This window comes from Cricetulus griseus, chromosome 4 (genome assembly GCF_003668045.3).
Source record: "Cricetulus griseus strain 17A/GY chromosome 4, alternate assembly CriGri-PICRH-1.0, whole genome shotgun sequence".
NCBI classification, from domain to species: Eukaryota; Metazoa; Chordata; class Mammalia; order Rodentia; family Cricetidae; genus Cricetulus; species Cricetulus griseus.
In genome coordinates this window covers 80,051,256-80,073,753 of record NC_048597.1, presented here as the reverse complement: position 1 = coordinate 80,073,753, position 22,498 = coordinate 80,051,256, and the positions used below count along the sequence as shown (strand labels likewise).

The 22,498-nt window shown below is 45.9% G+C and overlaps 2 protein-coding genes across 7 annotated transcripts; both read right to left on the bottom strand.

The window, feature by feature from the left end:
• Window positions 1-6,497: 6,497 nt before the first annotated feature.
• Window positions 6,498-8,213, bottom strand: Fam220a (family with sequence similarity 220 member A). The gene is given in 3 exon segments (XM_027413582.2): window positions 6,498-7,486; window positions 7,489-7,538; window positions 7,541-8,213. Coding segments are annotated over 3 exon segments (807 nt in total). The 5' UTR covers window positions 8,187-8,213; the 3' UTR covers window positions 6,498-7,375.
• Window positions 8,123-21,453, bottom strand: LOC113835465 (small integral membrane protein 10-like protein 2A). Of its 6 annotated transcripts, none has more exons than XR_003485012.2 (4): window positions 21,017-21,453; window positions 9,777-9,863; window positions 8,452-8,540; window positions 8,241-8,264 (listed from the first exon to the last, which is right to left on the bottom strand). XR_003485012.2 is itself a non-coding variant. In XM_035443145.1 (3 exons), the coding sequence occupies exons 1-2, from the start codon at window positions 21,200-21,202 to the stop codon at window positions 8,500-8,502; spliced, it is 231 nt and encodes a 76-aa protein (XP_035299036.1). In that variant the 5' UTR covers window positions 21,203-21,451; the 3' UTR covers window positions 8,123-8,264; window positions 8,452-8,499. The 6 variants fall into 6 exon arrangements, 2 of the variants coding, with proteins under 2 accessions (XP_035299036.1, XP_027269385.1); XR_003485013.2 differs by lacking the exon at window positions 9,777-9,863 and adding an exon at window positions 14,203-14,285 and having other exon boundaries at window positions 8,246-8,264; window positions 21,017-21,452; XR_003485014.2 differs by lacking the exon at window positions 9,777-9,863 and having other exon boundaries at window positions 8,123-8,264; window positions 21,017-21,450.
• Window positions 21,454-22,498: the final 1,045 nt, after the last annotated feature.

The window sequence follows — 22,498 nt, the reverse complement described above, 5'->3', positions numbered from 1 at the left end:
TTTGTTTTGTTTTGTTTTTGAGACAGGGTTTCTCTGTGTAGCCCTGGCTCTCTTGGAACTCACTATGTAGACCAGGTTGGCCTAGAACTCACATAGAGAGATCTGCCTGCCTCTGCCTCCTAAGTGCTGGGATTAAAAGTATGTGCCCTGGCCGGGCATTGGTGGCACACGCCTTTAATCCCAGCACTCAGGAGGCAGAGGCAGGCAGATCTCTCTATGTGAGTTCTAGGCCAACCTGATCTCCAGAGTGAGTACCAGAATAGACTCCAAAGCTACACAGAGAAACCCTGTCTCGAAAAAACAAAAACAACAACAACAAACAACAACAAAATAGTATGTGCCCCAACCCTCCACAGCCTGGAAATTTGCTTTCTGACTTCTGGTTTCTCCCTGTGGCTGGCTTACACTTGCACAAGTGCACACACACATGCACACCCATAAATGTGATTAAAATTTAAACTTTTTCTTGCTATGAACAGAGTAAAAAGATACTGATTTCTATAATAAATTCCCTCCCGGTTTTGAGATCTTGTGGAACATATCAGAAGAATTTTAAATATGGCATGTGAGATCCATGCAGAAGACAGGAAATAGCTATCCTGGCAATTGTTCTGTAACAGACTAAACCAGACATATATAACAAAGAGAAAGTCTGGAGTTTATCCCGGCAAACTGCTTTATTTGAACAAGTCCTAAGTGGTGCTCAAAACATCTCTGAGATACTAACAAGCTTGCAAGCTATTTATACATACTCGATCATCACAATTTGTCATTATACATTTTTCTTTGATGGGTCTTTCTACAAAAATGCATGAGGAATTGCAGCAACTCATTGGAATTAAAAGAAAGCAGCAGCCCATAAACTTTTACAATCATTTATCTATTTATTATGTTTGGGTGCGCATGTACCTATACCACAGCACCCTCGTGGAGGACAGAGGACAACTCTGTCCGGGGAGTCTGTTCTCTCCCTCCACCATGGGAGTTCTAAGGACCAGTTTTTCAGACTTGGTGGCGAGCCTGTTCACCCACTGAGCCCTATTCCTAGAGGTTAGGAATGTTTCAGTAGAGGCCATAGTGATGGCTCAGCAGTTACGAGTAATGAATGCACTTCCAGAGGACTGGAATTTGCTTCCCAACACTTACACATCAGGTGACTCACAGCCGCCTAAAACTCCAGCTGTTTGACACCTTTGGCATCTGTGTTAGCACCTGCACTTCCCACATAGACACTCTCTCTCTCTCTCTCTCTCTCTCTCTCTCTCTCTCTCTCTCTCATATATGGGGGGGCTGGAGAAATGGCTCAGCTTTAAGAGCAATGGTTGCTCACCCAAATGATAGCTCACAGTCATCCATAACTTCCATTCCAAGGGATTCAATGCTCTTTTCTCATCTCTGTGTGCACTGGACACAAGTGGTACAGAGACATATGCAAGCAAAACATTCATACACATAAAATAAAAATCTCAAAAAATAAAAACATACATATTGACATGATCCATTCTTGTCTGTTATAAATTCTTAATATGTACATATATGTTATCTACCTATCCAATCTCATGGGAGTAGAGAAATGGTTCATTGATTCCAAGTTCTTACAGCCCTTACAGAGGACTCCTGTTCTCAGCACCCTCATCTGGAACCTCATAACTACCTATAACTCCAACTCTAGGGGATCTGACACCCTCTACTAGGTCCCATGGGTACCTGCACACATGTGACATTCGCTCAAACTGACACATACATTAATAAAAAAATAAGCATTTCTTAAAACAGATGAGAAAGTCAAGATGGCCAAATCAACTCAGTGGTATGCAACACTGAGTTCAGCATAACCTATCAGAACCATGAACCTATTTCATTGTTTAATTTGCTACACAAAATAAATCTTACCTTTCAGCAAACTGTTCTTTCTGCAATCCACTTCCTTCTGTTTGAGTAAATAAGGAACTATGTAAACTCTAGTGCGTAATGGTCTCCTCAAATACCTATGTACATCAGGGTTACAGGTGTGCCTCCTTGGTTGGTTTGCCTAGCAAACACAGGGTTCAATCTTCAGCCATGGATGATTCATGCACAATTTGATGCATATTATATACCATGTAGCTTTATGGATTGTATCCTGAGATATAAAAAGAATGCAAATGGGAAACTGATCAAATGTGAACTAAAAGCTGGGTATGGGGCTGGTGAGATGGCTCAGCAGGTAAAGGCACTTGTCTTGCCAGCCTGATGACCTGAGTTTGATCCCTGGAAGTTGCATGGTGGAAGGAGAGAACAAGTTGCCTCTGACCTACAATATGGCACATTTTTAAGCCTCTTAAAAAAGAAAAAAAGCAAGAAAAAAGGCAGGCATGGTGGTGCACGTCTGTAATCCCAACACTCAAGTGGATGAAGCAGGGTTGCCAAGAGTTCTAGGCCAGCCTGGGCTAAACAGTGAGTTCCAGGTCAGTCAGAGCTACATATCAAGAGTTTGTCTCAACAAAACCAACAAAAATACACACACACACACACACACACACACACACACACACACACACACACACGTGAATAAAATGTGAAGTTTAATAGAAGAAGGGGGAGGACAAAGGGAGAAGAGAGGGAGGAAGGGAAGATGAAACAGACACTGCAATAAACTAACCAGTATGAAAAAAATGAAGGCTTTTTGAAAGCAGTTCATTTGCCTAGGTGGACATGTGGCTCCCTCTTCTGGTAGGTTTGATCCTTGCGTGTATTGATGCAGTAAGTTTGTCTTCCTGGCTCCAAATACTGCCTTTTGATTTTATGTGCATTGGTGTTCTGCCTGCATGCATGCCTGTGTGATGGTGTCAGATCTTGGAGTTACAGACAGTTGTGAGCCACCATGTGGGTGACGGGAATGGAACCCGGTGCTCCGGAAGAGCAGCAAGCACTCTTTACCTCTGAGCCATCTCTCCAGTCCCACACTGCCTTTCTTCCAGTGGCATCACGACCACTACAGTTCACCTTCAGAACTAGAATTTTCTATTGAAATCCTTTTTGTGTGATACACGGAACGAAACCACCAAGGCAGACTCCCGTCCTCCAGGTGTGTGTGTGTGTGTGTGTGTGTGTGTGTGTGTGTGTGTGTGTGCGCGTGCGCGCGCGCGCATGCACGTTGTTTTGAATTGAACCCAATGCCTCCTGTGTGCTAAGCAAGCACTCCTAAGACAATCTTCAAAAACAACTATGCCCAGGTGGATATGGTGACACACACCTTCAAGCCCAGCACTTGGGAGGGATAAACAGGCACTCTCCGAGTTTGAGCCCAGCCTGGTCTACATAGTACCCAGCCAACCAGGGCTACATAGTGATGTCCTGTCTTGGGGGGGAAAAAAGAGGCCTGCCATGTCTGATCTAGCAAGTCTCTGCTGACATAGTCCAAAGCATGAAGAGATGGCTCAGAGGCTAAGAGCAATGGCTGCTCTTGCAGAGACCCAAGTTCAGTTCCCATCACCCACATGGAGGTTCACAAGCTTCTGTCACTCCAGTCCCAAGGAATCCAATGCCCTCTTCTGGCCTTTGTAGGCACCATTATTGGCTATGTGGGGAGTTGAGCACAACCCGGACCATATGAGACCCTGACACAAAAGCATGGAGTCTTAATGGACCCCAGGAAAGCAAGAAAAACCAATTCTACCTTTTAGAACTTTATCTTTCCTAAACAAGTAACTCTAAATACAATCTTTTGGACTGGTGAGATGACTCAGCAGGTACAGGTGCCTGCTACAAAGCCCAAGTTCAATCCCCAGACCCCATATGTACAAAACAGCTAACTCCTATAAGCTGCTCTCTGAACCCCACCTCTGTGCAATGGCACATGCACACACACATCTGTAATATAATGAAAAACAACTTTTTTTTGAGACAGGGTTTCTTTGTGTGGTCCTGGCTGTCCTGGAACTCTCTCTGTAGATGAGGCTGGCCTCGAACTTACAAAGATCTGCCTGCCTTTGCCTCCCAAGTGCTAGGATTAAAGGTGTGCGCCACCAACGCCCGGCAAAAGTAGACGCCTCTTAACCAATGAATTTTGATAGCATATGCACACACACACACGATTATTCACTGACTTCCACATAAGCAATGTAACACACACCCACTCACTCATCCACACAATAACGTAATTAAAAAATTTTTAAATACTTGTGTGTAAACAGATCACTCTTATGTGACAATTTTATTTATACACAGGCACAAGCCATGTATTACATAACTTAAGTGTAAACCCTTGGATACTCAAATTTACAGGCTGAGTGCTCTGATCTGATGTAACAGAATTGTAATGTAGAGTTCTCTCTACATTAAATTGTATTATTGTATTTATTTACTTGCTATTTGGGCATGGAGGTCAAAAGGCAACTTGGAGGAACTGGCTCTCATCTTCCACCATGTGAATTCCTGGAATTGAATTCAGGCCATCAGGCCATCAGGCCATCAGGCTTGTTGGCAATCTTTAACTTCGAGCCTCTCACTAGCCCCCTCACTAGCCCCCCTTACACGTGAGCACTTTTTTTTTGAGACAGGGTTTCTCTGTGTAGCTTTGGAGCCTATCCTGGCACTCGCTCTGGAGACCAGGCTGGCCTCGAACTCACAGAGATCCGCCTGCCTCTACCTCCCAAGTGCTGGGATTAAAGGCGTGCACCACCAACACCTGGCCACATGAGCACTTTTAATGTACTTTTTATTCTCCAGTCTTGCAGCCACCTAATGAGCTCAAGACCTCATCATTCACTCCAACTTTTTTTTCTTTTTTTAAGAAAGCAAATCACTATTTCCAGATGTGAATAGCAAGTCCAACATTTTTAGCTGGGCATAGCTGTTAAATTTAAATTGTATTGTTCAGTCCTTAAGAGCAAAAGCTGTAGGGAGTGGATGTGGAGCAGCACGGAAACCTGGAAACCGAGTTCTTACCCAGCATGCATAAGGCCCTGTGGTCCATCTGCAGCACCACATAAAACAGGTTCACAGTGCATGCCCGCAGTTGCAGCACTCAGGAAATAGAGTTGTTGTTGAAAGTCATCTACAGCCACATGCTGCAAGTCTAAGGTCAGGCAAAGCTACACATTCTACGAAACTTTATAGTGGGGGGGGGATGTGGAATTTAAGATAGCCTCACCTGCCAGGCAGTGGTGAGGCACACCTTTAATTCCAGGGCTTGGGAGGCAGAGTTGGATGGGTCTCTGAGTTCCACAACAGCCAGAACTATTACACAGAGAAACAAACAAACAAACAAACAAACAAACAAAAGGCATCCTCATGTGGCTCAGGCTGGCCTCAAACTCAAGACAACTTTGGCTTCAGGAGTGCTAGGGTTACAGGTGTTCTCCACCACAGTCAGCCAGACCTAAAGCATCTTATTTCTCCACTATGTCTCAAATGTTTATACGTCTTCTTTGAAGTCATGATGTTTTGTTTTGCTTCTGAATGCTGGGACTACAGATGTGAACCACCATGCCCAGCTTTCTTGGTATTTTGAGATAATTGTAGCCTAGGCCGGCCTTCACCTCTAGGCTCTTCTGCTTCTCTGCATCTCAAGTACCAGGATTGAGTGTGCCACCATACCCAACCACAGATGACAACTTTGCACTCTATGCATACTGGTTGGGGGAGGCATGCTCATGTAGGGATGTTCATGCACAGGTGTGTGGGCCTGATCAGCCTCAGGTGTCACTCTTACCCAGCCATCCACTTTTTTTTTTTTAAATGTTCATCGATTGGTGTTTTACCATGGGTGTCAGATCCCCTGGAACTGGAGTCACAGACAGCTATAAGCTGCCATGTGGATGCTGGGAATTGAACCTGGGATCTCTGGAAGAGCAGTCAGGTTCTTAACTGCTGAGCCATTCTTTCCAGGCCCCCCACTCCCACCCTTACCCCCACCTTCACCTTCTTTCATACAGGCCCTCTCACTGGCCTGGAGTTCACTAATTAGGCTAGACTGGCTGGCCAACAAGCTCCAAGGACTCCATCACCTCCCGGGTGCTGGGATTGTAAACAATGCAGCTATACTGGGCTGCTGTATATGGGTTCTGGGTATCAAACTCAGGTCAAACTTGCATAGAAAGCAATTTCCCGAGTCCCTTGCCCTTTGCTTCATTTCCTGGGACATTCTTGCTTTGTTATCCAAGTTAGCCTAGAATTCATTAATAGACCAGGCTGTGTTTGAACTCATGAATCAGTTCAGGCTAGCCTAGAACTCATACCTCAGCCTTCTGCATGCTGGGTGTATGCTACCATATTTGGCCATGTTGCACTATTTCAGAACCTGTGAGAAAGAAGAGAAAAAGGGGGACAAGAGAGCAAGGAAGGAAGGTGGGAGGATAAGAGGGAGGATGGGAGGGAGGAAGAGGAGTTCAAATCTATCTTTGTGTTGGCTTTCAAGTTGACTCATTTTCATCAGTAACCTATTTCACCCCATGCTAAAGATGCTTAAATGTTAGGAAGATGGTGACATTAACAAAAAGACGAGGAAACATGAGCACACACACAAAATAAAACATATTTATTATGCTAAAGAACAGATTTTATTATTTCCCCAAAACACTAAAATAGCCCATGGCATAGTAATTTAGCACACAATAAAATGACATATACAGTCAGGTTGCTCTCTCCCCCACCCTGGGCTGTTTTTTAACTCTCTCTTGGGTAGGGAGCTTTAAAAATGTCCACTCCTTAAGCGACCTTTATTAAAGTTATCAACAAACCACAAATGGAGAATTACTTTAGAAAATAATCTTAAGATAAAAGAGATCATGAATCCTAGGGTTGGGGGGGAGGACCACTTCATTTGTAATCTGTGTTCTGTCAGCAGAAAAGAGTCTCAAACTCTTCTGTGGTTTAAGATAATCCTAAATTTAATATTGCAACTTTTCCAAAGTGCTGCCGTTGAAAACTACAATTCAAGCGGAAGGAAAGAGCACGTGAGACAGGATGTGTGGCTGCAGGTCAGAGAGTCCATACAGTGCAGATGGTGAGACTCTTCATGACCAGAGCAAGGCTTACCAGAAGTGGAGGGGGTAGCCTACAGATCTCCACTTCCATCAGATGGCCAGAAGTGAGCCAAGACAGGCGGCATCTGGGATGCTAGCCCTTTAGAATGGGTCTCCACGATAAAGAACTCTGCACTACATAGTTCTCGTCTGATCTTATACTGGATAGACCAATCATCTCCTGGAAGGGTTTTCCCAGTTCCAAGTCTTTCCGAAACAACTGAAAACATGCTCAAAATGTCCCTCTGCATCAATCAGCGAGGTGTGTCTGGTCACAGGAATCAGAGCAGGAACTGAATGGCTGCAGCGTATGCCAGATTTAATGCAAAAGAAACTGCAAGACAACCTTTAAAATTAATCTGCTATTTTTATTGTTCTGCTTGTACCTTAACTATGGCATCAGACTTGCTAATCTGGAAGATTGCAGAGCCAGTGACCTCATGACTATCTGCAGACCATCTGAAGTGTTTTTTAAGCTTGAGAGAGTTTCCTCGTACTCTACTTTTTGTTCTGAAAACAGGGGTATGAACAGTGGAGGAATACACATCTTGTCTCGTCTTCTGGGAGAACTGCACAATAGGCATAAGCATATAGCAGCTGGCACAGCTCAAAATATGGGTTAGACAGTTCCAACCTGGTGTCCGGCCCCTCAGTGGCAGCACTTAGTTGTTCACCCTTCAGGAAACCCATTTCCCTCAGTTTTGGATGGCCTGGCCATCCTGACACCCAGGACTCTCCTTTGGGGTACTGTCCACAGCTGTCTGTGGCCCTGGGCCTTCTTCCTGGCCAGTCGCTTCCTATGGCATCTCCAATGCCATAGGATACCCCTGACAGATGTTCTTCCAAAGCAGATGACAGAACCTTGCTTACAGAAGCTGCTGGAGCCAAATTTCTTCCCATTGATTCCTTCAGATACTGAAGCACTCTGTACCCACTGTGAAGCATGAGGTCAGCCTCACTCTGATCATGTTTCATTCCCAAGGATGCCACCACTGTGTCCTGTGACTTTCCATCAGTATCTGCTGCAGGCTGACCTGTCCAGGAAGGCACATCTGCTGAGCTGGGGCTCCCCTTCTGGCTTCTCGTCTTAAGGCCACATGATAGTTTGTCCAAGTCACCTCCTTGTGACCTCTTTACAGTTTCCAGGCAAGTACCTAGGGTCCCTCTTCCACCCCTCATGCTTTGCTCCCTCTGATGCAGTGAGCCGGGGTGATGTCTATTAGTCAGGGATGGCCTTCAGTGGATCTCAATGTGAACCTAGAAAAGACAATCAAATGAAAATTCTGTGACGGGGGTTATTAAAACATTTACATACACAAAATATCATCAAATGCTAGTTCCTTGAGGAGTGGGGCCATAGAGCTGAACACAGACAGTGAGAGGCACTGACCACAGGCCAGCTTGGGCTCTGTAGTGAATTCCAGACTAGTGTAGGCTTACTTACAGCATAGAGATGGAGACGGGAGTATCACAAGTTCAAGGCTGTTCTCGGCTACAGAGTGAGTTTGAAGTCAGCCTGGGCTATATGAGACCCTGACTCAAATAGATAAAAATGTAAATAAAGTATACATAAAGATACAAATAATCCCCTTAGTCCCAGGTCTTATAACCCCCAGCCCCTGTTATAAGTCTACAAAAGAATTCTGTTAAGGTATGGCAAACAAACCTGCCCACCCAAATGCCAAGTCAGAGAGGAGTTTATTTCCAAGTTCAAGGGAAAAATAAAATACAGTCCTGGGAATCAGCTCCTCAACATCCATTCCCTTCACCCCCACTGAAGATGCTAAGGGCTCACAATCTAATAGACAAGTGGGAGCAAAGGCTCCCAGGCATGTCCACGTTCCTCAGGGCAGTCAGATAGCATCTCCCTGTATGAGGCAGTCAACCTGCTAAACGACAATAGACCTGACCCAGTTAGGCAGCTGTTGCCCTGCTGGATGCCTGTCTCCTCACCTTCCCTAACCCAGGCTATTAATGGCCTTGGGCACCTGACAGTCCAGACTACCACTGTTTTGTAACCTAAAAATATCCTGCCCCCAATACTTTCCAAAGCAAGCTAGCAAGGGCAGTCCTAAGGAGGAGTCACCGTGAGTAGGGCAATGGGCTTGAGCAGGATCCTGTATGCTGATGGCTTCAGCACACACTCTAAGGGGACCAAGCCTGCAGCTGTGGAGCGCTGTTAAGTAGATCCTGGTAGCAATGGGTCCTGACTAGGAATCAGGCTGGAGGTTGCAAATTTCTACACACTACTAAGGGTGAGGAAAGGGCCAATACTACCCTTCTGATTGAAGCTGGCTTATGAACACAGGGAGGACACATCACTGAGTTTTTTCTACTGACCAGGCAAGCATCTCTGCATCACAACTAATCTCGCAATGCCAGCTGTGCCCTATGGCCACACTTTGTCTCCTGGTCACACAGCTGCCCAAAAGTATATTCAATATGGAGAAGCCACAGCCAGCTCTGGGGGAGTTGGGCAACTTGGTATCCTCAGGAAAGGTCGAAATTTCCCACCACGTGTTGTGGGCTGAGCATCCTCTTCAGTAGCATCCACAGGCAGTGACAGCGGTGGCAAGTATCTCAGGGAATGAATGAAAGGCTGCTGGGACCCCAAAAGACAAGTGCAACTCAGTGGGGCAGCCCCAAGATCTCAGAGGTCAAACCCCGAAGTGGGCTGCTGAGCAGTGAATAGTCTACCCAAGGCAGGCCCTGCACTGCTGGTGAGAGTAGATGGTAACTTTGGAAGTCTCAAATGCTTAACCTGTTTACCTGGGATTCGGCTCCTAGGATTTCTTTGCTACAGATTCAATCAGCTGCTCCCCAAGCCCGTCCTTGAGTCTGGTGCTGTTCTAGGTCCTAATTCGAGGACAGCAGAACAAGTAGACAGAGTAGATCCAGGTTTCCCTTCTAGTGATTCATTAACCCACATGCTTAAACCTCACTGTAATACTGCTCAGAGGTCAATCTATACCCACACCTCATAACATGTTTGTAGGACAAACTGTAAGAGTGAAGGACTGGACAGGGCATGGCAGTTAAGAATGCTTATTGCTCTTCCACAGGACCTGAGTTCAATTCTCAGCACTCAAAAAATGGGCAACTCACAACTGCCCAGGGATCCAATACCCTCTTCTGGCCTCCGTGCGCACACATACCCACAAATAAAAATTTCAAATTAAAATGAAAGTAAGAGCTAGAAAGACCTCAATTCCAGGTCCATATCTGAGGGTGGGGGGCTTTTATTCCCAGCACTAGGGTAGTAGAGACAGGCAAATCCCTGAGTCTTGCTGGCCACCAGTCAGCCTAGCCTACTGGGCAAGTTCCAGTCCAGTGAGAAAGAAACAAGATGAACAGCACCTAAGGAATGACACTGGAGGTTGTCCTCAGCATCCACATACACACTCACTGCCCCAGAGAGTTAAAATGAGCCAGGCAGTGTGGTGGCACATGGCTTTACTGTCAGTATTCAGGGAGAGTGCAGAGAAAGGAAGATCAGGAGTTCAAGGTCATGCTCAGCTATTCCCATAAGTCTGAGGCCAGCTTAGGGCTACATAAGAACCCGTCTTTAACCTTCCTCTCATAATCAATAACAAGGGACAAGAGAGATATAACCCAATGGTGGAGTGTTTACCTTGGCCTGCCCAAAGCTCTTAGTTGGTTTGGGATTTCATTTTGTTGAGTTTTTGAGACCAGAGTCTCACTATGTAGCCCTTGCTAGTCTACAACTCACTATATAGACCAGGCTACCCTTGAATTCAATGAAATCTGCCTGCCTCTGCTTCCCAAGCGCTGGTGTGCATGGACATGTCTGGCAAAGCCCTTGATTTGGTATCAACCACACACACACACACACACACACACACACACACACACACACACACACACACACACACACACTGCGGTGGTACATGACTGTAATGCCAGTATGGAGGAGGCCAAGACAAAGAAAGAGCCTTTCCAGTTTGAGGCAAGCATGTACTACATGGCAGAAATCTATCTCAAAAACATGAAGTAATGGCACCAGAACATAAGTGAATAAGGACTTCCTAGTGGCAGCAAATATCAAACATGAAAAAGGATTGCTAAACTTCAACTCTACAAAAATAAACTTCAGGGATCTGGACAGAGGTGCACCAGTTAATAGCACTTGTTGCTCTTGCGGAAGACTGGTGTTCAAACACAGCACCCACACGGCTGCTTACCACCACCTATAACTCCAGTTCCAGTGGATTTGATGTTCTCCCTCAGGCCTCTGAGGGCACCAGGCATGCAAAAGGGGCACGTACACATATACATAAAATAGAAATAAATAAATCTCAAAAAACAATTTTCAGACTGAGCATGGCGGTACCTACCTTGAATCCCAGCAAGTAAGCAATATCACTTCCTGTGCTAGCATGAGAACCTGAGTTCAAATTCCCCACACTCAAACAGACAAACAAACACTCCAAAAAGGTGTGAATGACCACATGAGCAACTGTAACCCCAGCATTTCCAGGATGGAAACAAAATCCCCAGCTATCCTAGCTGAAACATGGAGCTTCCAGTTCAGTGAGATGCTGTTTCAATGTGCACTTGGGCACATGCGTCCACACTCATGTGCATGCACCAGACAAACAACCACACACACACACACATACACACACACACACACAGAGAGAGAGAGAGAGAGAGAGAGAGAGAGAGAGAGAGAGAGAGAGAGAGAGAGAGAGAGAGAGAGAGAGAGCAATAGTATTCATAGTCAGATAGTGACAACAACCCAAAGGTCCAGCAGCCAACTGAAGGTTATCTGGAGAAACAGCAACTATTAATAAACTCAAAGTGAGATCCAGCAGTGGTAACGCACATTGGTGAAAGAAATGGGAACCATCTAAGTGGCATGCTCACACTAGAGGTGGGGAGGTCTATAGGGACTCTCAGGGCTATTTCTTTATCATTTTTTTCTTTTCTTATTTATTTTAGGCACAGTCTCAAGTAGCCAGGCTGACCTCAAACAGGCCACATAGCTGAAGATGACCTTGAACTCCTGATCTCTTGCTTCCACCTCTTGAGTACGGGGACTACAGGCCTAGGACATCTTGCCTGAATTATATGCAGTGCTGGGGATGGAGGATAGGGCTCAGGGCATGCTAGACGAAGTTTCTTCCAGCCAGGCCACATCCCTGTGCCTTATCCACTCACCTGTCCACAGACTTGTTGCTACTGTTTATCAACACTGAAGGATCAGGCTTTGAATCCATTTTCAAACCTCTCAGGTGAATACCCAGAAGCAGATTTGGTAGGCGGTGGGTTAAGTCCACATTCAACTGTGTGACGAAACTCCAGGCTCTCACACAGCTGAGCATTTTACATACTGACCAGCAGCACACAAGGAATGAGGACACAGCATCTGCTTCAGCAACCCCCACTCCCACCCTCTACCTTGACAACAGCCATCCTAACAGGTGTGGAGTGGCCTCCCACTGCTTCTGAGTGATCTGCTTTCTCCTGGAGCCCAGGATCTTCTCAAGGACACACTAGCCATCTGCGTACCTTCTTAGATAAACCTCTATGCCAGCTCTTTCAATGACTGGATTGAGCTGTTTGGTTATTGTTTTTTGTTTGTTTTTATTTGTAAGAGATCTTTCTCTGCTCAGGGTATTAATCCTTTACCAAATTACTTTCCCAATGAATGCTTTCTTTCTTCTGTGGATAGTCTTTTTCACTTTCTTCCCCCTGATCTTAAAGATGGACCCAGAGTCTCATCCATGCTGAGCTAACATTTGGCCACTGAGCTACATACTAGCTCCTCCAAATTCATTCTTTTGCATGTAGAAGTAGTTTATTCAATTCTACTGTATCCTACAAAACTATCAAGGGATGAAGAAACTGGTTCTTCCCTCCCTGGAGCTCAGCACACTAAGTGTAACCCCAGCAGTAAGCAGGTTTGGTTGTTTTGTTTGTTTGAGACTGAGTTTCTCTGTGTAGCCTTAGCTGTCCTGGAACTCACTCTGTAGATCAGGATGGCCTTGAACTCACAGAGATCCACCTGCCTCTGCCTCCTGAGTGCTGGGATTAAAGGCGTCACCACCACAGCCTGGCAGCAGTCTTCAGCTGATTGTTCCCATCACCTTATACTTGATAGATGTCTTTTCACATTAGTAGAAACAGAATAAATTCACATACTTTAAAAAGTCTTTATGCGTGTGATGGATACAAGTGTGTGTGCACATGTGAAGATCAAAGGACCTCTGGTGTTGGTTCTCGTCTTCTCCACAGCCCAGAATTCATACATCAACATCTGCCTGGACCATACAGGATTATTTCCAACTCTTTCAGAAACAAGTCAAGGAGGGTGCTTATACAAGCTTGTAATCCCAGCGCTCAGGGAGACAAGACGGATCTGGAATTCCAGTAGCCTGAACTACAAAATGAGTTCTAGGGCAGCCTGGTAAGGCTGTCTCAAAACAGTTAAGCAAAATGAAACCAAGTCTAGAATATAGGTAAGAGGCAGGGGAGCTGTCTCTGGGATTAAGAGTGTTTGCTGCTTCTGGAAAGGACCCAAGTTCAGTTCCCAGCACCCACACTGGGTGGTCACAATCACCTGTAACTCCAGACCATGGGATCCAACACCCTCTTCTGGCCTCCACAGGCATCTGCATAAATACACATATACAAGCACATACACACACATACACATTAAAAAGGAAAGAAAAAGGGAGGGAAGGAGGGAGGGGAGGGAGGGAGGGAGGAGGGGAAGGGAAGGGAAGGGAAGGAAAGGGAAGGGAAGGAAAAAGGAAAGGAAAGGAAAGGAAAGGAAAGGAAAGGAAAGGAAAGGAAAGGAAAGGAAAGGACTGAATGTAGGTACTGGACCAAGTGAGAGGGCTCAGAAAGAAAAGTTACTTTCCACCAAGCCTGATGACCTGAATTTGATGCCCAGGACCGACATTATAGAAAGAAAGAACTGACCAGATAAATTATCCTCTAGCCTACACACAAACACACACACTAAAATACCAAGGAAAAGCAGACAAGGGAGCTAGCTCCTCCAATGTATTTTGCACAAATCTGCCACTTTCTTCCTGGCTCACGATTCTAGCCTCCAGCTTCCTGCTGTTCCAGGTTTGGCCTGAGTGTGGGTCCTGGTGACAGCTCTGCCCTCTGTCCATACTCTGCACTCCTCTGAACCAGACATCAAGGTGGCAACAGCCTTCACCTCTGCCAAGGTTTTGCTAAAGTGTCCCCTTCTCAATGAGATCTTCTCTGTTTTATTCAGAATGCCAGCCAGCTCCTCTTCCCCTTAGAAAACAAGAAAGATTTCCATGTGATGGAGAAGTTTTGAAAATGGGTGGTGTGACAACAAAGGTATTAAGGTCCCTGAATTATACACTTAACTAGCATGATAATTTTTGTTTGTTTATTTATTTATTGAGATGGGGTTTCATGTGACCCAAGCTGGCCTCAAACTCACTCTGTAGTTGAGGCTGATATTGAACCTGATGCTCTTGCCTCTGGTTCTTATGTGCTGGAATCATACCTAGCTTACAGGATAAGCTGTTAAGAATTCTTCTCCCCCCTCCCCAAAAAAAAGAATTTTTCTTCCCTTACCATCTCGACATGCTGGGATTCCAGGTGTGTAATACAATGTCTGGTAAAGCAAACACTTATTAAATACAAGAGGAAAGAAGATGCCCAAGTGGTGAGAGGGTACTGAAACCCGTGAAGCTATGGATTTAGGAAAGAGGTTCTGAGAGAAGAAAGAGTAGCTGTGGGGAAATGTGCTTGCGGCCATGCCATGCCTACTGACTTGAGTTTGAGCCTCAGGACCCACACACTAGGAGCAAGGGGCTCCTGTAGGGTGTACTCTGACCTCCATACACACATTATGACATCCATGTGCACAGGGATGCACACACATGCACACGCACGTATACACACAGAATAAGTAAGATGTAATAGAAAGAGGATATCTGAGCTAAGAACCAGGGATGTAGTTCAATGATTGAGAGAGGCTGTGGATCCGATCCCCAGTACTAAATGAGTGGGTCAGAGCCGGGTGGTGGTGCAACACACCTTTAATCCCAGCACTCAGGAGGCACAGGTAGGAGGATTTCTGAGTTCCAGGCCAGCCTGGTCTACAGAGCAAGTTCCAGGACAGACAGAGCAACACAGAGAAACCCTGTCTCAAAAAACTTAAAAAGAGGAGGAGGGATTGTTAAGAGCATACAAGGCAAAGAAAGGTTCGAAGGCTTGCCAAGTCAGGGCAGGAGGGAGAAGCTGTAGGTGAAACAAGAGCATGCCTTGGTCTGGCGATTATCACCAGCCTTTACAGTATCTTTTCTCTGTTCTTTAGGCCTTCTCTTTGGGTGGGTGGTAAGGGACTAAGACACTTGATCCATGTTTCTCACAGGATGTACAAGTGAAAAGTTGTAGGCATGGCTTGTTCCAGCAGGTATTCATGATACTGGTTATGTATGTTGGCTTGTTTTTTATTTTTTTTGTTGTTGTTGTTGTTTTTTCAAGACAAGATTTCTCTGCATAGCCCTGGCTGTCCTGGAACTCTATAGACCAAGCTGGCCTTGAAGTCAGAGATCCACTGCCTCTGCCTCCCAAGTGCTGGGATTAAAGGTGTGTGCCACCACTGCCACCATCGGCATATATATGTTTTAATTTTTATTTTAGTTAGAGAGGGGCAAGGTCTCGTGTAACCCAGGCTGGCTTTGTACTCCTGATCTTCCAGCCTCCACGTTCCAAGTGCTGGGATTATAGGTATGTGCTACCATGGCCCCACCCTGATTGTTTTTATTGTATGTATCAATTGGTATAGACAGGGTTTCTCTGTATATCCCTCGCTGCCCTAGAACTTGCTTTGTAGATCAGGCTGGCCTAGAACTCAGAGGGATCCACCTGCTTCTGCCTCCCAAAGATTCTCACTCTTTTAAAAATAATTTATTTTTATTTTATGTTCATTGGTGTTTTCCCTGTATGTGTATCTGTGTGACGGTGTTAAGACTTTGGAGTTACAGACAGTTGTGAGCTGCTAGGTGGGTGCTGGGGGTCCCCTTGAAGAACAGCCAGTGCTCTTAACCGCTGAGCCATCTCTCCAGCCCTGATTCTCACTTTTTACTGTCTTCCCATGCTGCAGAAAACAGTGGGATGTTAATAACCACAGAAGATTGAGGCTTGCTTAAAAACAACACTTTCTTTACTTTGTTTTTTGTTTGTTTTGCTTTGAGAAAGAGAAACTGTATAGACCTGGTTAGTCTAGAACTCACTTAGACCAGGCTGGCCTTGAACTCATAGAGATCTGTCTGCCTCTGCCTCCTGAGTGTTGGGATTAAAGATGTGCCTGGCTTTGTTTTTTAAGATTTATTCTTTTTTTTTTTTAATTATGAGGCTGGGGGATGTATATTCACATGAGTACAGTGCCCTCAAAGGTCAATAGATCCCCTGGAGGAGGAATCACAAACTGTTGTGAGCCATTAAGTGTCCGTGTTGGACACCAAACTCCAGTCCTCTGCAAGAGCAGTTTCTCCAATCCTTTTTTCTATTTTGAGACAGGGATCTTGTCACTATGTTGCCTACACCAACCACAAACTGGCTGAGGAGACAGTTCTACTGGCCAAGTACTTTCCATGCAAGCATGAGAACCTGAGTTCCATACTCCAGAAAAAAAACCTAGGTATGGTGTCCCGGGCTTATTATCCCAGCACCAGGAAGTTGGGCTTATTATCCCAGCACCAGGGAATTGGACACAAGAGAATTACTAGAGACAGGAAGATCCCTGGGGCTCCCTGACCAGCCATTCTAGTCAAATTAGAGAGCCTAAAGTCAGTGAGAGACCCAATCTCAAAAAATCAAGAGGCTTGCACCTGAAGACAGACACCCAAGGCTGACCTCTGGACCTACACATACGTGCACAAAGGAGCACATACAAGGCACTCATATGCCCCCATCCCTGGGCTCAAGTGATCTTCCTGTCTCAACCTCACAAGTAGCTTGGATTATAGGTATATACTTGTTTGCAAACAGCACTCTTTTAAAAGTTTGTTTGTTTGGGTTTTTTTGTTTTTTTGTTTTTTTGTTTTTGTTACATTTGTTTGTGTGTGGAGTATGTATGCAGTCACTCCTGTAGTCAGAGGACAACCCACAGGAGTCATTCTTTCCTCTGACCAAACATAATTCAAAAATTCAAAACAAATAAAACGTATTTTTAAAGATTTATTCTGTATGTATGAGTGTTCTGCAGGCCTGTGTATCACAGGCACCCATGGTACTCACAGAGCTGGAACTAGAGTTGTATATGGTTGTGAGCCATCATGTGGTATTGGGAACAGAACCTGGGACCTCTGCAAAAGCAGCAAGTGCTCTTACCTGCTGAGCCAACTCTCTAATTCTAGAACTTTAAAATGATAACCATTCTGAGTCCACAAATCCATCTGCATCTATTTTCTAGTTCAATCATCCTTCAGACTAAAGAGCTGTTAGTATTGTTAAATGCCTCACTGCTGAGCTGGGGTGCAGCTCTCTGATAGACTTCAAGGGCCTTGGGTTCCATGCCCAGCATTGCCAAGGGGGTAAGAGAAACCCAATGCCCTATGAACAAGAGATTTAAGTGCAGGGTTAACACAGCCTGTGGGGCCTGATACTTTAAACACATTCCCGTTCCCCTGTAACAGAGGAAGGGAACAATATGCTGGAGGAAAAGGGCTATGAGCTGCTGGAGTCTCCTTCAGTCAGGCTCTATTCCTTACCCAAAGGGCAGAATAATCAAACCCTCAAGCTAGGTTCAGTCAGTGATTTATCACAAATGGACAGAAGTCCTAAAGCCTTCAGGGGAGCTTAAAGCATCAGATACAAAGATTTCAAGTACAGCATTGTACCCCCAGAACCCCTCTCCCGCTTTCCCAGTACAAAAAGGCTGCATTTGGTCAGGTCTAAGAATCAAGTCTAAAATCCTTACATGGGTCTTAGGAATTCCTTCTCTGGCTGTGGTACATGCCTTTAATTCCAGCACCCAAGGAAGAGACAAGCAGGCCTCTGAGTTTGAGGCCAGACTGGTCTACATAAGGAATTCTAAAGACTTCCAAGCTTTCCAGGGCTGTAGAGTAAGAGCCTGTCTTACCCTACAAGGGGTAAGGGGTGCTTCCCAAAGCACTTGGTGAGACTGTTCTACTCTCTCTACCTGGGCCCACTTGACCCTGAATTAAGAGTCCACATCTGGTTTCCAGATTCTGTACAGCTGGCTACAGCTGAATCATGACCCACTGAGCTGCCCTTGCTAGCGATAGGTCTGCACCCACTCGCTGCTCACACTGCTCTGATTATAGATCCAAATGTGCTTGCCTTCAGTCAGTGCCGTGCACACTCCCCGTTATGAAATATGGATCTGAATCACCTTTCAAGAGATGATCTCACTGTCCTACAAACAGATGCTCAATTAGAAAACATTGGGAACGGAATCTGCTGCTGTTTATTGCTTATAAAACAAATGAGCCTCCAGCACTCCTGCAGTGAAGAAAGCAGGTGCAGGGTTACGAAAGTTTCCTCTGAAAGAACTTAATTGTGAGAATGTCCCTGTCAAGGAAGACATTCACCACACCTCAGGAGCAGGAATGGAATTGGCTGCCACTAAGTAAAGAGGAGACCCTAACAAAGTCTAGTCAGTCATCAAGGTGCAAGCTGAGTGAGGGGTCAGCCATATCCACACATGATAAGGGTTAGCATGTACGTGATGTGCTAATATTTAAGGACAACAGGACATGCCTTATATGTTTAGAAGACTTCTCTAGGGAGCAAGAGATAGCTCCCCTTTTAGGGAGTGCCAGTTGCTCCTGCAGAGGACTGCCTATAACTACATCTCCATGGGATCCAGCGACCTCTTCTGGCCTCCTCCTGCTAGATACACACAGATACATGTATACACATAATATGTACATATGTGACACCTCTGACTGACCAGTGGAAAACAGATGGAGAATACACAAAAGTACAGGCTAGCAACTGGAGTAGCTTGGACTAAAGAGAAGGGCACAAAGAGAAACGAAGCAAGAGGAAGTGTTTCAGGTTTTATTTTTTTTTTTTTTTAGATTTTATTTATTATGTATACAACATTCTGCTTCCATCTCATAACGGATGGTTGTGAGCCACCATGTGGTTGCTGGGAATTGAACTCAGGACCTCTGGAAGAGCAGTCAGCGTTCTTAACCTTTGAGCCATCTCTCCAGACCCCAGGTTTTGTTTATTGAGATAGGGTCCACGTAGCTGAAGATGACCCTGAGCCTGATCCTCCTGCCTCCACTTCCCAAATGCTATGATTACAGGCATGGATCATCACACCCAGTTTATGCAGCACTGGGGATTAAACCCAAGGCATTGTGAATACTAGGCAAACACTCTATCCCTAGCCTGTTTTTTTGTTTTGTTTTGTTTTGTTTTTTGTTGTCGCTTCTTAATAGTACAAAACACAGCAATTTGAGACATAACGTTATATAGTAAGCAATCTCTTGTAGTCTTCATGTAATTTTCTAAATGAGCATAAATCATATGTAACTGTACACACAAGATTCCAAAAAACGGAGCCACAGACAGTTACATCCCCAAAGTTTCCTTTTGTAAACTCTGAGCTAACTTGATGTCTAGAAATCAGGATGTCTGATTTCTCTCAGAGGAGGTTACCAGACCTGGCAGAAACACTGGGACCATGTTTCTACAAGTTGGTAATTTGGCTAGGATGCAGGCTTTGTGGGTTATCTGGCAACCAGTGCTCTCCACTCATCTACAGCACCTGCTGTGCAGGTTTGCTACTTGCTGCCCCCATGGGATGCCACGAGCCCTTGTTCATGTGAGATATCTTGATTTGGGAGCAGAGATATAGCTCATTTGTTAGAGTGCTTGTCTAGCTCGCAGGAAGCCCCCAGTTGATCCCAGCAGTACCTCATAACCAAGGGTGGCGGTACACAGCTGACACCTCTCGCCTCACCCCTCAAAAACGGAAAGGTATCTTAATTTGGACCTTAAAATTGGTTTTTCTTAATTCATTTTAGCAAATCTGGATAGACATAACATACTTGGCTTTAGACTTCACATGGTCTGTAACCACCTAGTCAGGGAGCATTTACATACATCAAGTCTATTACACTCTAATTTGACCCAACTACAGAAAAACTAGGTATACTACTTACAGCTGGCTACTCTGCACACCAGGGAATAACATATGGACAGTAAGTCTGGGGCTGGGATGATTTTCCTTGCCTACAGCAAATGCAAAGTACCCATCGAGTTCAGCTCCAGAACCACAAAAAACAAACAACACTGTCAGATTATATGTTTCCCGGGGTGGAGCTGAGTCCTTCCTCCAACACAGCCTGTGCCACTCCAAGATGTGTAAACACAATCCAAGGAAGCTCACTATCCAGCCTCTCTCTTACTTTCTGAGACAGAACACTCAAACTAACAAAAACCTCTCCGCCAGAGAAAAGCATTTTGTAATTCAAGAGATAGGGAAATGTCAGTTGTTTCCAGCAAATGCGGCCTCCAGAATGCTGACACGGGCATGCTGTTATTCCAAATTGTTTCGGGCCTCTGAATTTGTTTTACCTCATTCTCTCATCTTCATCCCCATTGCCATTTCTAACCCCTGGCCAGAATAAATAGGATACAGTGGTCAAAACACCATTAACTTTCAATCTAAAGGTACAAGGATAACAAAATAAACCTCCACAAAGTTTGGGGAAGCACAATTCACACAAGAACTCGCTGCTACCGGAACGCCAACAATTTGTCATTTTTAAGGACAAAGCGTCCTAAGGGATCTTCCTGTCATCTTTCCTCGGACCCCACCCCCAGATGTAGGACCAGTTCTCTGAAGCATCCTCTATGCAGAGTGGGGTCATAGAGGGAAAATGCACCAACACACTGAGCCCCCGGCTGATGGAACGAGCCCCCACCCTCCCAGCACATGCATCCCGCCGAGCCAGGTGGGCAGGGCCGCGCGCGACCCCGGGATGCGGAGGGCGCGGCTCACCTACCTGCAGGCGCACATTGAGCATCATGGAAGCCACGATGTAGAGGTAGGGAAAGTTGATGCGCAGCCGCCAAGCCAAGTCAAAGAAGATGAGCAGCGTGCGAGTCAGCCCCTTGCAGAAGACCCCATAGGAGCGGGCGGCGGCCGAGCGCGACAGCCGGACAGCCAGACCCGACAGAGCCGTCGCCATATAGAGACCCGCGGCGCTCCCACTGCCCGCCCGCCCTCCCTCTCCGCGCCGCGGCGCCTAAGGCCTCCTCCCCCGGTCGCTGTTCAGCGCTCAGCGATCTCAGGGTGCGAGGGAGACCGCGGCGAGGCCGGCGGGAGGGCGGGCCGCGGGGGAGCTGAGTCTGCGCGTCACTCCCAGGAAGCGCCTCCGCGAGCTACCACCTGGATCCCCGGCCCGGCCGCGCGGCCTGACGTCACAAAGCCGTCCCGCGCCTGCGCAGGCAGCACACTCCACCCCACACCCCGCCTCGCAGACCGCTTTTCTTGCAAGTGAGGTGCGCGTGCGTGGGAGAATGGAGTTGTTGTGTTGCGTCCTGGCGCCCTCTAATGGTGAAGCTGAGGACGACACTAGAGGGAAAGTCGGGCGTGGCGGCGTAAGCCTGTTAATATTCCAGCACGCAGGAGTTTGAGGAAGGACCTGGGTTACCTGACAAGACTCTGTCTCAAGGAAAAAAAAAAAAAAGAAAGAAAGAAAGAAAGAAAGCAAAAGAAAAGTGGGGCTCAAGAGATGACACAGCGGTCAAGAGAGCTTGCTGCTCCTCCAGAGGACCACCCATATTAGGTGGATCACAACCACATATAACTCTGGCTTCAAGGGATCCGATGCCTTCTGGCCTTCGTGGGCATCTGCACTCACTGGCACATACATATACACAGACATGCTCATTCACATAAACATGAATAAATAAATCCTTAAAGAACAAGAAAGAGATGAACCATCGTCATGGTCAACAGGTACTTTTATACCACATATTCTTTTTTTTTTTTAATAGTAAACGCAAAGAGTTGTTTTATTTTCAAATTGGATGCAGTCGAAAGAATTATTTTTTTCTCTTTTTTCAAATTTAAATTAGAAACAAGCTTGTTTTACATATCAATCCCAGTTCCCTCTCCCTCTCCTCCTCCCCTGCTCTCCACTAACCCCCTACCCCATCCCCTTTCTGCTCCCCAGGGAAGGTGAGGTCTTCCATGGGAGATCTTCAAAGTCTGTCCTATTTGGAGCAAGGGCCTAGGCCCTCCCTCATGTGTCTATGCTGAGAGAGTATCCTTCTCTGTGGAATGGGCTCCCAAAGTCCATTCGTATACTAGGGATAAATATTGATCCACTGCCAGAGGCCCCATAGATTGCCCAGGCCTCCTAACTGACACCCACATTCAGGGGGTCTGGGTCAGTCCCATGCTGGTTTTCCAGCTAACAGTCTGGGGTCCAAGAGCTCCCTCTTGTTCAGGTCAGCTGTTTCTGTGGATTTCACCAGCC

Coding starts and splice junctions, on each gene's coding strand:
- LOC113835465 (XM_035443145.1), bottom strand. CDS start 21,202: ATGGCGACGGCTCTGTCGGGTCTGGCTGTCCGGCTGTCGCGCTCGGCC. Junction 8,545..21,016: donor TGCTCAATGTGCGCCTGCAG/GTAGGTGAGCCG, acceptor TATCTATTTGAG/TCAGGGTCTCATATAGCCCA.